The 14,978-nt window shown below is 34.4% G+C and overlaps 1 protein-coding gene across 3 annotated transcripts in view; it reads right to left on the reverse strand.

The window, feature by feature from the left end:
* Nucleotides 1–404: 404 nt before the first annotated feature.
* The window catches only part of UBE2V2 (ubiquitin conjugating enzyme E2 V2), a 55,331-nt gene continuing 40,757 nt past the window's right edge, over nt 405–14,978 (reverse strand). The window contains exons 3-4 of one of the 3 annotated variants that reach the window (XM_028533862.2): nt 10,239–10,364; nt 405–2,746 (exon numbers count right to left, since the gene is read on the reverse strand). In XM_028533862.2, the coding sequence (XP_028389663.1) occupies nt 2,600–2,746; nt 10,239–10,364 (273 nt within the window). In that variant the 3' untranslated portion in view covers nt 405–2,599. The remainder of the gene's footprint in view (nt 2,747–10,238; nt 10,365–14,978) is intronic. The other 2 variants (XM_028533863.2, XM_036031114.1) reach the window with 2 other exon arrangements.

Below are 14,978 nucleotides of genomic sequence, written 5' to 3' on the forward strand. Positions count from 1 at the left end.
AAAATGCATTAAAATTTTATAGCTTTGTCCTCTAAATTTTCCCCAAAAATATGCATTTCATATGTATTTATCAATAATATTTAGTGGGAAATATTTAAATCGATACATTGATATTAAGCAATCCAGACTAATAAATTGTATGGGATTCAAACGAATTCACCCTCCAATCATTTACCCAAATCTGCAGTGTGATAAATTGTTTTGAAAAGACGATTTAAAATTATACATTTTGGTATTTTACACATGAAAGTCTTAAAATACCATCGACTATTCTTACAACTGTTTGTTTGAAAATTCTAAAAACTCCATTACAGCAAATGCCAATACTAATAAAATTCTGAAAATGAGTAATTAAAACCATTAAAGCATAACACTGACCTAACAGGACAAGAATTTTATTTTTGTAATCTTTATTAATATAAAATCATCCCCTAGGGTCTCACCTCCTAACCTTTTAAACAAATTTCAAAGGCAAATTTACAGTTCATTTAAGTTAATAACACACTCCCACAACCTTAGCCATTTTACAAAACAGACAAATGGAAAAATAGCTTCAAAACTGCTGTCTTAGAAATGTTACTACATTTAAGAGTAGTTCTGTATCAACTCCTCCTATAATCCAACCAGTGTATATTAGCTTGCCATGTACATATTGATGGTTACATGCAAAATGGATCCTGCTTTAGAAATTAGCTAAAGAGCATGCAGATTTCAGCAGAGATACAGTCTCAAAAACAAAAGAAGGGCCATAAACACACAGTCAACTCAGACAACATATACTTCAGGGAAATTAAAAAAAAACTTCACAGTACTGGATATGGGGAAACAGAAGAGGATGAGATTAAGGTATCCAGATTCTCAGCCTACCAATATATGAATAATTTAACAGCATTCAAATGCTTCATAGCGCCTATGTACGTACAAGACACATTTTCAAAGTGGAAATTATTAGAGATTGATTTAGACCATCAGTAACTATGTATGACATTAGTGTAATCCAACCATCTCCTTTAACAATGTAATAATTTTAAGAGTGTATTCTAAGGTAATAGTTCATTTCAAACCTATTTTAATAAATTATACATGCACTAATTTGTATTGATATGTTCTCTATGTGTCAGTTTAAAGCATTTTAAAAATCTTTCACAATTAAAATAGAATAGCCATGTTGAAATTGAAAGTTTAGACAAACTGTCACTGACTTTAATATATTATTGCCCCAGAAAAGGTAGCTCAAAGCTTTAGATTTAAATGAACTTGATACAAACATGTCAGTGCATGTTTAAGAAATCTGTCCTTGTCACCTGACTGCCTTTCTATTTTGTTCAGTGAATTCTATATGAAAAGAGTATTTTCAACAGTTACATACCTAGGGCTTTGAAATGAAAACCGGTAACTTAAAACCTCTCATCACTTTGGTAAACAGAACATCAGTATGGAATACATATGTGCCAACGTGAAAGACAGTGGAATGGATAAAATTAATCCCAGTTAGTATTAAAAGCATTGGGAGAAGAAATGCCACAGAAAAATTAAAAAAAAAAGTTGTAAAGAAAAAATATAATATATATAGGAATAATTTACAATAGATAATTCTGTAAAAATTGCTAGAATTCAAACATATTTTTAATATATTTCTGGTAAAATCAAAGCGAAAATATAATATTTGGGATTTTTCCTTGTCCAAAGAAATTAAAACTTTTCAAATAATTTGTACTCTGTAAATTCCAATTCACAAGAAGTATACAAAATAGGTTAAATAATAAAAAGTGTATATGAATGGAAAGCTACAACAATTCAAATTTTTGCTACCCCGGCAAGGTACTGTACACATACCACATCAATATAACAGAAATGGCACAGTTTCTGAGGACACAATCCACATTTTATTTACATTTTAAGACTAACTTTAATCCCCCAAATCACATATCAATACACTTATTTCCTTTTTGCTGATTTCACTTAAACTTAAATGTATGTTTGTCAAGGACTGTAAACAAGTATTTGTCATGTCTGTTACATGTAATGTACAGAAATAGCTTTTTAACAGAAATTCATCAACTTTCCGCATGACATTTTTTATTATAAATGCAGATTATCAAAACAATCCTTAGCATATTTTTGATACTAGTAGTCAGCATCCACACTACTTTGAAAATTAAAACAATTTCTGACAATACTCATTGTACCTGCTACTTCAGACAATTTAAACTGAAGCTCTTTTCACTAAGCAAGATGGATAAAGCATGCCATTTCTTTTCCCTTCTTGAGATTTTTAGAAACACACATGCTTCCACCACAGCTATCTGACACTTCTCACCATACTTTCATCTTATAAACCTGAATTCTATTTTGAGTACTCCAGGTTTATGTTTAAATGACAGTGCCTTAAAAACAAATGTGCTGCATTTTTCCTTCTGTTACCTGAAACCATAATGCATATACATATATTAAATATATTCTTACAAATGTCCAGGTCATGTTTACCAGCTGGAATTCTTTTACTTAATGGGCGGGTATTTTGCATTGTAATATTTAATCAAGACATTAACACAAATAGAAGATTGTTGATTTAAGACAAGTTTGAGATCCACTAAAATTAATTGTTGTATGTTTGTCCTTCTGGTGGCTGTGGAAGCTTCATGTTCTCTTTAGACATCATTAGACGTCTTAGTTCTTGAAGTACAACTTTAATGCTATATGAATTTTGCCATTTTGTTAATACTGGTATGCTACGTGCATCTACCTGAAAGGAAGGATAAAGAAATAAAATTAATTACCAAGTTTAAAGCACTCTGGCATCAATATATTAAAACATTTTAATAAGTCCTTTTAAAAACTAATAGTCTGGCTCTCTTTCCATCAAAATCAATATTATAAGTACAGGTTTATATAGTATTTAGGGAAAATACTCCTTTCTTTAACAGGTATTTCCAAAAAATGTGTGTCTTGTGTGCATGTGCTTTTCTGTATTTTACAAATAAACGTGTAGTGAACTTTGGTCATCAGAAATTTTAAAAATGTTATATTAAATAACTACATTATAAACATATTTACTAATTCCTTCTTGATGAAATAAGGATGGAGAGTTCCTTCCATTCCCAATGCCTCTACCAAAAATCTGGGCAATTATCTCCAATAGGATTTAGGAAAGAACTGTGAACCTGACCTCTGCTTTCAGATTTCTCTTTCCAATGTGTTCTATGTACCACACTAAATAAACCTTCCACTATGGAAGACTGGCATAATGTGACTGGAGATCTTTCAAAGCTTCATTTCCAGGTAATTGCCATCACTTGACCTATCTGGCACTTCCCTGGAAAACACCATTCACAAGGCTTTTCTTTAACTGACCTCAAAACTCACACATTGGGTACTGCTTATTCTGTCACCCACCCACACTACCCTTGCCTGTGACATTAAAGCAGTGTAAATTGTTTAACATCCCTACTGCCTGGAGATGCAATAACAGGGCACACAGGAAGGTAATCAAAATACTTCAGAGGAATCTACTGATGTTTGTAGGGACACTGGAAAGTTCTAAAATACGCCCTAAATCTAGAAGACCACACACGTATAGGGCTGAGCACAGGCTCCTGAAAGACCTGAGAAAGCCATAAACTTTACCCGTGGCTGACTTTGAGCAACATATAAAAAAAGATTATGTACCATAACCATATGAGATTCATCCCAGGAATGCAAGGCTAGTTCAATATTTTGAAGTCAATCAATGCAATATGTCATATTAAAATAGAAAACAAATCATGATTATCTCAGACAAAAAAACATTTGACAGAATCCAATAACCTTGTATGATAAAAAACACTCAAAAAACAGAAGGGAACTATCTCAACCTAATAAAGGGCATCTATAAAAAATATACAGCTAGCATCATACTTTACAGTGAAAGACCAAATACTTTCCTCCTGATATCAGGAACAAGGCAAGGATTTCCAGTCTCATCAGTGCTATTCATGACGTAACTGGAAGTTCTAAACAGGCAATCAGCAAGAAAATGAAATAAAAGGCATCCAGGTAGAAAAGAAATGAGTAAAATTATCTCTATTTACAGTTGACATGGTCTTATATAAAGCAAATCCTAAGACATCCATTAAAGAAACAATCAGAACTAATAAGCAAGTACAGCAAGGCTGCAAGATACAGGATCAACACACAAAATTCAGCTGTATGTCTATATACCTGCAAAGAACAATCTGAAAAATCAAAGAAAACAATGCCAGTTACAGTAGGGAACAGAGAATAAAATACATAGGTATAAATTTAACATAAGTGTTAAGACCTGTACATTGAAAACTATAAAAAAAATTGTTGACATAAATTAAAGACTGAAATAAATGGTAAGATTCCACCACATGGATCAGATAGCTTAATATTGATTAAGACAACAATATCCCTCAAATTGATCTATGGATTCAATACAATAATCCCTATCAAAATTTCAACTTTTTTTTGAAGTCGACAAAGTGATCCTTAAATTCATATGACAATGAAAGGAACCCAGAATAGCCAAAGATACGAAAAAGAAGAACCAAGTTCTTCTAATTTCAAAGGTTACTACAAAGCTATAGTAATCAAGGAGATGGTGCTTATATAAGGATGAATGTACCTGTCAAGGGAATACAACTGAGAGCCCCAAAATAAATCCATGCATCATACATACACAATGAACTGATCTTTGACAATACACAATAAGGAGTCTCTTCAATTAGTGGTGTTCAGACAACTAAATATCCATATTCAAGGGAATAAAGTTGTACCCTTAACTCTCACCATACACAAAAATTAAGTCAAAATGGATAACATACCTAAATTAAGAGCAAAAGCTATAAAACTGTTCAAAGAGCCCTGGTCAGGTAGTTCAACTGGTTGGAGCATCATCCCATACACCAAAAGGTTGCAGGTTTAATCCCCAGTCAGGGCACATACCTAGGTATAGCAGGTTCAATCACTGGTCAGAGCATGTATGGGAGACAACTAATTGATGTTTCTCACATTGACACCTCTGTCTGTCTGTCTGCTCCCCCTTCTTCTCTCTCTAAAAATCAGTAAGAAAGATATCCCTGGCTGAGGATTTAAAAAATAGTAATTTTTAATAAAGCACTCTCAGAAGAAAATAGGAGTAAATCTTCCTGACATTGGATTTTGTAATGGTTTCTGAGATATAACAGAGTGCATTCAACAACAACAACAAAAGAAAATGGTTACAACAAAATGTAAAATGTTTGTGTTGCAAATCACACAATCAAGAAAGCAAAGAAAAAACCCATGGAGTAGGAAAAACACTTGTAAATCATACATTTGATCAGGGACTCTTTTTCACTCTTTAAAGAACTCTTACAACTCAGTAATAAAATTATCTCAATTAAAATGTGGGCAAAGGCAGACTGTGGTAGGCAGCTTTTATGGACTGGTTTGTTAAAACCCTAACCCTTACAGCAAGGGTGTCAAACTCATTTTCACTGGGGGCGGAAGGCTGGAGGGCACATCAGCCTTGCAGCTGCCTTCAAAGGGCTGAATGTAATTTTAGGACTGTATAAATGTAACTACTCCTTAACAGTTAGGTGAGAGGGATGCTGCCACTAGACAGAAACAAGATGCTGGGTCAGATAAAAAAAGGTGGAGGATCAGATTCGGCCCGTGGGCCTTGTGTTTGCCACCTGTGCCCTACAGGGATGGTATCAGAAGCTGAGGTGTTTGGGAAGTAATTAGGCTTAGATGAGGTCATAAAGGTAGAGCACCCATGATGGGATTTGTATCCTTTTAAGAAGAGAGACTAAAGAGCTTGTTCTCACTTCCATGTGAGGACAAGAAGTCAGTCATCTACAACAAGGATGAGTATTCTCACAAACTCAAACCATGCTAGCACCCTAATCTTGATCTTCCCAGCCTCCAGAACTGTGAGAAACAAATTTCTGTTGTTTAACCCACCCCAGTCTATGGTATTTTTGTTACAGCAGCCCAAACTAACACAGCTGTTCAAATAGCTCCCAAAGATCTTCAACTTCTGATATTCATGTTCTATGAAACCCCTCCTTTTGAGTAAGGGCTAGACCTAGTGACTTGCTTCTAATGAAAAGACTACTGAGATGTCATTTCTAATATTAAATTACAAACATATTCTAGCTTCTTACTCTTGCTTTTACTCCTTGCTTCACAGGTGGAAGTCAGCTGCCATGTTGTGAACTGCCCTAAAAAGAGAGCTTTTATGGCAAGGAACCAAGAATGCTTTCTGGGCAGCAGTGTGCAAGAAACTGATGCCCTCAGTCCAAAAACCCACAAAATACTGAATACAGCCAACAACCAAAAGACTGAGGTTGGAATTGGATCATTCCTTAGTCAAGCATTCAGGTGAGACCACAGCACAGGCTGACATCTTGATTGCAGCCTATGAGGCCCTGAGCCATATGATCCAGAAAAGCTGGACCTACATTCCTGGCCTACAGAAACTGTGAGATAATAAGTCTTGTTTCAACTGCTTTAAAAAAAACAGACAAAGAATCTAAATAGACATTTATCTAAAGAAGATTCACAAGTGGCCAATAAGCATTTGGAAATGTACTCAACTTCATCAGTCTAATCAAGGCATTGCAAGTCAAACCCACAATGAAATAAATACTACTATACACTTTGTAGGATGGTTATAATAAAAAATAAAACAAACAGTAACAATTTTTGGCAAGGATGTGGAAGAGCTGAACTCTCATATGCTGGTGGGAATGTAGAATAGTATGTTCATACTGAAAAACAATTTGGCAGTTCCTCAAAATGTTAAACATTGAGTTACCATATGATCCAGCAATTCCACTTCAAGGTATATTTACTCAAGAGAAATCAAAATGTTGTATCTACCAGGTGATAAAAGGAGAAACAAAATGTGATATCACTATATAATGGAATAGTATTCAGTAATAAAAAGACAAAAAGTACTAATAAATGCTACAACATCAATGAACCTTGAAAATACTAGGTTAAATGAAAGAAGCTAGTCACAGAAGAATAGATATTGTATGACTCCATTTATATAAAAAGTCCAGAATAGGCAAATCTATAAAGACAGAAAGTAATTTAGTGGTTACTTAGTGTGAGGGAGGTGGGGAGTGGAAAGTGACAATGAATGGATAAGGGAGTTGCTTTGAGAAAGATAAAAATATTCTAAAACTGGATTCTGACCAGTTAAAAATGTTCTAAAACTGAACCTAAAACTGGTAATAGGCCCACAACCCTATAAAAACTAAAATACACTGAATTATATACTTTAAATGAGTGAATTGTATGGTATGTAAATTATGAAACAATAAAACTATTTAAAAATAGAACAGGAAAATAATTTTTATAATATCTGACAATTGAAACAATGTTAACATATTTAAAAATCCTTCCTCTAATGCTTTAACCTAGAAGAGTAGTGATTCCATTAGCCTATTTTAAATAGATCCCATAAGTGAACAAGTTTATAAAATAAGTCAAGAGAATACCAAGTTTTTCCAAAGCAGAAATCAACACTTTTAGCTGTAAAGTTAAAAGATAGTTAAATAAACATAAGTGATTACAAATCCTGTAAAATACCAATAGAATGTAAAAAGTTGGGGGGTGGGGAATAAAGAGAGATGGAAGAAAAGAGGATGGGAAAATAATTATCATGTCAGAACAAATCTGGATCTTATCTGTCTATAATATTCGGTAACTTCCAAAACTTGAGACCTTAAAGCATAAAACACTGTAATTTATGCTTTACAGTGTTGACCACCCTCAAAAAATAATTTTGACTGGTTCTATAAAATAAATATAAACCAAAATGACTAAAGCAACAGCCATAATTCATCCATAAATCACCTCCAAGTATCTGAAATCATCCTGGCACAATCACCAAGACTCAATGTAAAATTCCCTACTATTTACTAGTTATAAAATTAATCATTTAAATCTTAGTTATCAATCAAGAGAAAAACTCACTCCCAATATATTCACCCTACCTCAATCCTCTATATAAGTACCTACACTCCAATAATTAAAATCAGTGTTTATTTTACTATTTTCTAATCCCCATTCCAGCTTGACATTATGAAGTACCGGTGGAAATGTACATTCTCAGGGTGCTTTTACATATAGCCAATAAGACACAAACACAGTCCTGTGGAAAGCAAGTTGGCCGTATTCAATCAAGCTAAAGATAAGCCCCATCCCTCAGCACACATTCCACTTCTAGTTGTATGCCCTGGAGCAAGTGTTATTCAAAGTAGTTTCCATAGAACAGTGTTGATCTTGAACTGAATTTTACTAGTTCATGATAAGATAAACATAGGAATTCAGAGTAGGGGTCAGACAGAGCTAAAGCAATTTGACAGAGACATTTTTATTAAAAAAAATCAGAACTTGTATTTTGTCTTTGTTGTTTTCATTTTTCTAGTAATTTAATTTTATTATATTTCACAACAGTATTCATCTACAACATGGATCCAATAAACAAACACCAGGTCCTAAGAGGCACTGCCTTAAGGTACAAGAACACTTGTACAATCTTTTCAGAGAAAACTGAAAAAAACCAAAATGCTGAGCAAGTAAAAAATGGAATATTAAACAGTTAAAAAAATCTAATTTGCATGACTCAACATGGGTAAATCAAAAAAATCAGTGACATATGATTCCACACAAAAATGACACAATATAGAGGTATACGCAGGTGCATAGTAAAGGCACAACAATCATGCACAGAAATTATAAACTGCAAATTCAAGATGAGATTACCTCTGAGGAAAGAGGGAAAGGGGTAACTGGGGAAAGGCACACAGAGAGTTAACTATTTATAATGTAGTGTTTTAAAAAGATCTGTTACAAATAAAATAAAAATGTTAAGATATGACAAAATAGGTGGAGGATATTGGTTATCTCATTCTCTAAAACCAATCTGTATGTTAGAAATATTCCTTTTGTAATACCAAAAATAAAAACAAGAGAAAAATGACAATAAACTTACAGTAATTGCTACAAAAGAAAATAACAATGTGACTATATATAACAGAGTGGAGTAACAAGAGATATAATTCAGACTGGGGACTCAGGAAAGACTTCTTTAAGAAACAGATTCTTTGAGAATCTATTAGGATTAACCAGAGTAGAGATGTCCAGACAGGAAGATACAGAAAGTGCAAAAGGTCCTAGAGCCCAATGAAAGGTATGCAGGGCAGTATGTACTGTCAGCTTGATGAGTCATGGCAAGAACCATGCACATTGTGGCTGAAGCCATTAAAAACGTCAAAGCACATAAATGGTATGACACAATTTGTGTTTCAGAAAAATCCCTCACTGTTGGAGGAGGGAATTACAAATATGGGAAGGATGAAATCTGTAATAAACCCTGTAGCATTGGGATAGAATTTGAGGTATAGGTATAAATGTGTGGTTTTAGCTACATAAATAGACAGAAAGAACGAGGGAGGGAGGAACAATAGGTGTACATATGTGATAAATTAGGTAAAACTGTAAAGTAAGTAAATATAAAAGAAACTTTTCAAGATGTTAATTACCCTTGCTGGAGAAAGAAAACATAGGAATGGGATAAGGAGGAGCACACAGAAGTTAAGAATATTGACAACATTCTGTAATATTTCCTAAGATGGATAAAGTTCATTCTAATATTACGTTATCATGATCCCTAACATACATTTTCATTGTAACTGTGATCTCAACATGGCATCTCAAAGAGTCTGAACTTTTAAGTCTGAATCTAATAATCTACTAGTATTGGAAATTTAGCTATTTCTACCAGCTTTCATATGTGAATCAGGTGGACTGTGTCATTTTGGTTTATTTGCTTTAAATAAACAACAGTGTACAACTACGATTATTTGTTTCAATGTAGACATATCCATTCCTTAAAAAAAATCCCTTTTCATAAATATTCATCCTTTTAATCTCACCAAATATATTAATAACTTAACTCCAAAGAAAAGTAACATTCAAAAAAGAAACTAATGGTCATCTTTTCAACCAAATAAGGATTCAGTGAACTATGACCGAAACAATTAACAGAACCCCAGGAGAAGTGTAGCTATCACACCTATATATAAAGATTGTAAGGATGGGTTGATTTATAAAAGAAAAACAATGTAAGATGAAACTTCTTTAGACTTTCATCTAAACAAAGATCCTTTTATTTTAACTTTCTCCTGACTATATATTATAGGTTATATAGGAATAAAATGACTACTTTAACTTACCATTCCACTGGAATTATTTATTCCATTCATATTAATTTTGGTTACAAATCTAACTGATGGAGGAGCTTCTGGGTATTTAGGTCCACATTCTACTTTCAGGCTATATATTCTGTTTTCATAATTTGTCTAGAAGGCAAAAAAAAAATAACAATAATATTCAAGTGCTAATAAAGAGGAAAAGTATAATTTGAATGTACTTCATATTACTGTGTATGTGATTAAGAATTTACTTTTCTACATTCAAAGTTATTTGACCTATATAGTTAGAAAAAAATGCAGCAAACATAAGAGTAGAGATTTTATAAAATAATTCTATATGTCCTATCAAAATTATAAGAATTTGCTTTTTGTGATACAAACAATACCTATAACAAAAGAAAAAAGTACACCACTTAAATTCAGGTTTTACAAAAAGTTTACATTGTTGGAGAAGGAACTACTTGACTGTGTCATGCACAAATAAAGGTTCCCATTTGCCCAGAACAATTCTGTTTATTCCTACTGTCCTAGTATTAACATTAATAGTGCTTCTTTTCATTCTCAAAAGAAACTGTTTAGACAAATTATATGGTTATCCCACTCATAGGGCAATCAGTAACTTCTAGTAAAAGGAAAACCACTATACTATCTTACAACAAGAAAATATTTCATGCCCATTATTAGTTATATTTCCATTACTACTTTACTAATTTTGTGGTTCATTAAATTCCATTATCTGAATTGAGAGATAAAACAGCAAGCTTTATGTTTCCACATCATTGTAAAACAGGTTTTCTTAATTGAGAAATTTCACACTACCATACCAAAGATGTAATGGTTCTAGGTTATTCACGCTTATTTTCATGCCTTATAATTAACTCTTCTTGATTTATCATCATTTCCTCACTTGATTAATTTACTGGTACACAATTAAAACACAATAATAAAAATTAATGAAAGGGACAAATGTAATGCCTTTGGTTTTTACAATAACCTGGGGGTGGGTGGTGCAGCTAACCATCCATCTACAAATTTCACTTACCAAAAGTGAACCACATCTTCCTTTCCCTTAAGAGTTACTTCTAAGTGTAGAGATCAGATCTGGGATATCAAACTTCTATAGTTTATAATATATGCGACAATCTTGTATATATATTAAATATTTCAATATTTTAAAAAGAAAACTCATTGAAGTTCAATGGTAAACATATATTAATAATATGATCAGCACTTTAATTAATACAAAAAAGGGCTAAAATATGATCGCAAGATAATCATCTAGTCTGTGGTTCTCCCATCTGGAAGAACATCAGCCTTTCCAGAAAACTTGCATTAAAAAAAATGATAATAATAATAGCCCCAAGAAATTCCATAACACTAAAGATACTCAAAGTATGTGGAAACAACCAGAACTCTCGTATTTGCTGGGTGTCAAAAAATGGTATATCCATTTTGTAAACAATTTGGTATTTTCTTATGAAGATTAACTAAGCATACCCCTACCCTATGAATTAGAAATTCCATTCCTAAGCAGGAGAAATGGAGACAAACATATATTCACAAAAAAACTCATGAAAAAATGCTCATAGCAACTTTGTTTATAATGGCCAGAAAGTAGATAAAATCCAAATATCCATGAACAGAACTGATGAGCCTATTATGGCATATCCATAAAGTAAACTACTACTCAGCAATAAAAAGAAACACTATTACTACATGGAACAACACAGATGACTACCTAAGACATTAAGCTTAGTCAAAAAAAAAGCAAATTGGTAAGTGAACACACTGCATGATTCCATTTATATAAAGTTCTACAACAGTCAAAACTATAGGGTGCACAAAATAGTGACTGGGGTGGGAAAGGGATGAGAAGGGGTACAGGGAACTTTGTGGAGTGATGGAAATGCTATCTCAATAAGTATTTGGGTAACAAGGTACACATTGTCAAAACTCGTGGTAAGATCTATGCATTTCACTATATGTACATTATAGCTCAATTTTTTAAAAAAGGTGAAGAACTATAAGCTAGTCTATCCATCTAATTCAGTGCTCATATTAAACATCATACTACCTTTTGATACCTTGGGTTAATTTTTCTTTTGCCTCTAAATTTTAAATTAACAGTCAAGTCTTTCTATTATCTAACAAAAGAATAAAATAAAATAGAACAGAGTAGTGAAAGGAACTAATAATTACTAATAAGTATGCATTATAGTCAGATATTCTCCTAATGTCTAATTATTAATTCATTTAATTCTTAAAACTTCAAAAGATGGGTCTAGTACCTCCGTTCGCATGTAAAGAAACATACATATAAGGAAAAGTAACTAAACCTCTAGTGCTAAAAAATGTTGCTTCATAAAATTTAACACACAAACATATGGAAAAAAAGAAATTGCTAATTCATATAAATCCAAATAGATACTGTGATAACAAAAAAGTACTCTTAATCAGCACATTAAAAAAAAACCCAGCTAACTAAATAGCAGTATGTTAAGATAAGAATTTTCCTATTACCCTGGCTGAATGTGGATACCTAAAGCTAAGAACAAAATTGCTCTAAATATGGCACCTTCTAAATAGAAAACAACTAATGTAAGACAAACCCTGGCAGTTTTATTAAATGGCAAATGAATGAGTTCTGTGACCACTCACCTTATCCTAGTCCCATATGCCTCAGTGAGGGAGATAACTGGAGAAAAGATGCAAGGCAGAAAATCATTATGTAGTGAGCAGTCTTGCTTGGGAGGTGTGTACTGTGCCTTTGCAAGGTACTCCCCCCTCCTGCCTCTTCCTGGCACCCAAGAGTGAAAAAGTGCCCCAAAACTACCACCCACAAAAAGTAGGGGACCCACTGGAAGAGAAGCATGGCCTGGCAGCCAGCAGCTCTGGTCTATGTGCCCCCTTTGCCAAGAAGGCCTTAATCTCCCCACAAGCTAGAACACTGCCCCAACACTGGGTGCAGCCTGGACACAGAAGCTTCCTGCACCTCTGTGATACCAGAAAAGATAGCCAGCTTGGAGAGCCTTGCTGGTGACCACAACTGGGCAAGACATCGAGCAGAAGCTGCTCTTCCACATTTAGGAATTGTGCTTTGAAACAGCCCACAAAAATCACTGAGGAACTTGGATATAAGCTCCAAAACCACTCCTAAAGTCCACTGGAGATAGTAGGCTGGGGGAAAAAATATTCTAAATAATTTCCACTTTATACTCCATCAGTTCAGACTGTCAAATGTTCAAACTATTCATTAAGATGCTCATAATTTAAAGGCATTTTTTAAAAAATAATAGACATGATAATAATGTTCAAAGGCGGTGAAAATCAAGATTATAAATACTAAGTTATAAAATATGTCAAAAATTCTAATCATCAGTATTATATTTCCTTCTTCAAAAGCCTCATGGAAAAATCAGAGTGGAGGGATGGGAGAGTTTGTTACTTTAGTAGTGTATACAAATTTTGCAAAGGAATACCAGAAAATATAAAACATTAATTTATCCTTTAAAGTTAGCACTGCTGCCCTGGCTGGTGTGGCTAAATGGACTGAGTGCCGGCCTGTGAACCAAAGGGTCACCAGTTTGATTTCCAGTCAAGGCACATGCCTGGGTTGCAGGCCTAGTCCCCAGTAGGGGGAACGTGAGAGGCAACCACACACTGATGTTCCTCTTCCTCTCTTTCTACTTCACTTCTCCTCTTTAAAAATAAGTAAAATTAAAAAAATAAAGTTAGCCCTACTAATTACCTGATCCATTTTTCTTTTGTAATAATCCACAGGAATTCTAAACACTATCCAATAGGATAATTGGTGAAATGTTTCAATCACAAGGTTATAGGAGACTGTTTTGCTTGGCGTGGACCCAGCTCCCACTCAGGCCAGTGGAAAGCGAGGGCCGGTACACAGGACCCATGCCCACAGACAGGTTCTCCCATGGGGGAATCAGGCCTGCATTGTACCTAGGCCACTTTAAGACTTGCTTTTTGCTAAAACTCTCTCACCCTGAATTGAGATAGCAAACATTTACTGCATATCTTTAAAGTAACTTCCTAATACCTATGCTAAACCTTCCAAGGATGAGTGTAACCAGTTCAATCACTTTTCCCTTTACATTTGCAAATACCCTTCTTTTTTGATGTAATTAGCAACATCCTCTCCTTTGCTTTCTGTAAAAGGTAAACATCCAAAGCAAACCTGAGCACAGTAAATGATGACCATCCTCAATGTGATGTGCCCAGAAAAACAATAAAAGCTTGTCAAGGCAAGGGTTGGGTACTCTCCCCTTGAGAGAATGGCTGTGCCATCCCTCTTCCTCCACAGGACTTGGTAGTCCATGTGAATTTGTCTCGTCTCAGCCACAATGCCATGGACACTGCGGGCTGGTGTCTGCATCAGCTAGTGCCCAAACAGGGAGCTAAGGGCTATGAGCTGTAGTGGACAACACACCAACTTGGTTGAGTACACATGCAACAGCCCAGGTAAGGGCTGACAACACTGAGTGCTCTTCAGTTAGGTTGTAGGGTGTGCTAGATTTCAGAGGAAAAGGGTTTTCTTCCTAGGTCGCCCTCTCTTGTGACCACTTTGCAACTCTACCTTTTTTAGTAAGCAGGAGCCTCGCTATCTCTCCCAAGTATTTGCCGAAATCTCACGGGCACGGGTTGAGCAGTTAAGGGTCACAAGAGCACTTGTCGCAATAAAGACTCCCATGAGAGGATTAGCTGGCCGTGGACCAGAACAGAACACTAGGTGTCCAGCCAGCC

Source organism: Phyllostomus discolor, chromosome 7 (assembly GCF_004126475.2).
Source record: "Phyllostomus discolor isolate MPI-MPIP mPhyDis1 chromosome 7, mPhyDis1.pri.v3, whole genome shotgun sequence".
Lineage (NCBI taxonomy): Eukaryota > Metazoa > Chordata > Mammalia > Chiroptera > Phyllostomidae > Phyllostomus > Phyllostomus discolor.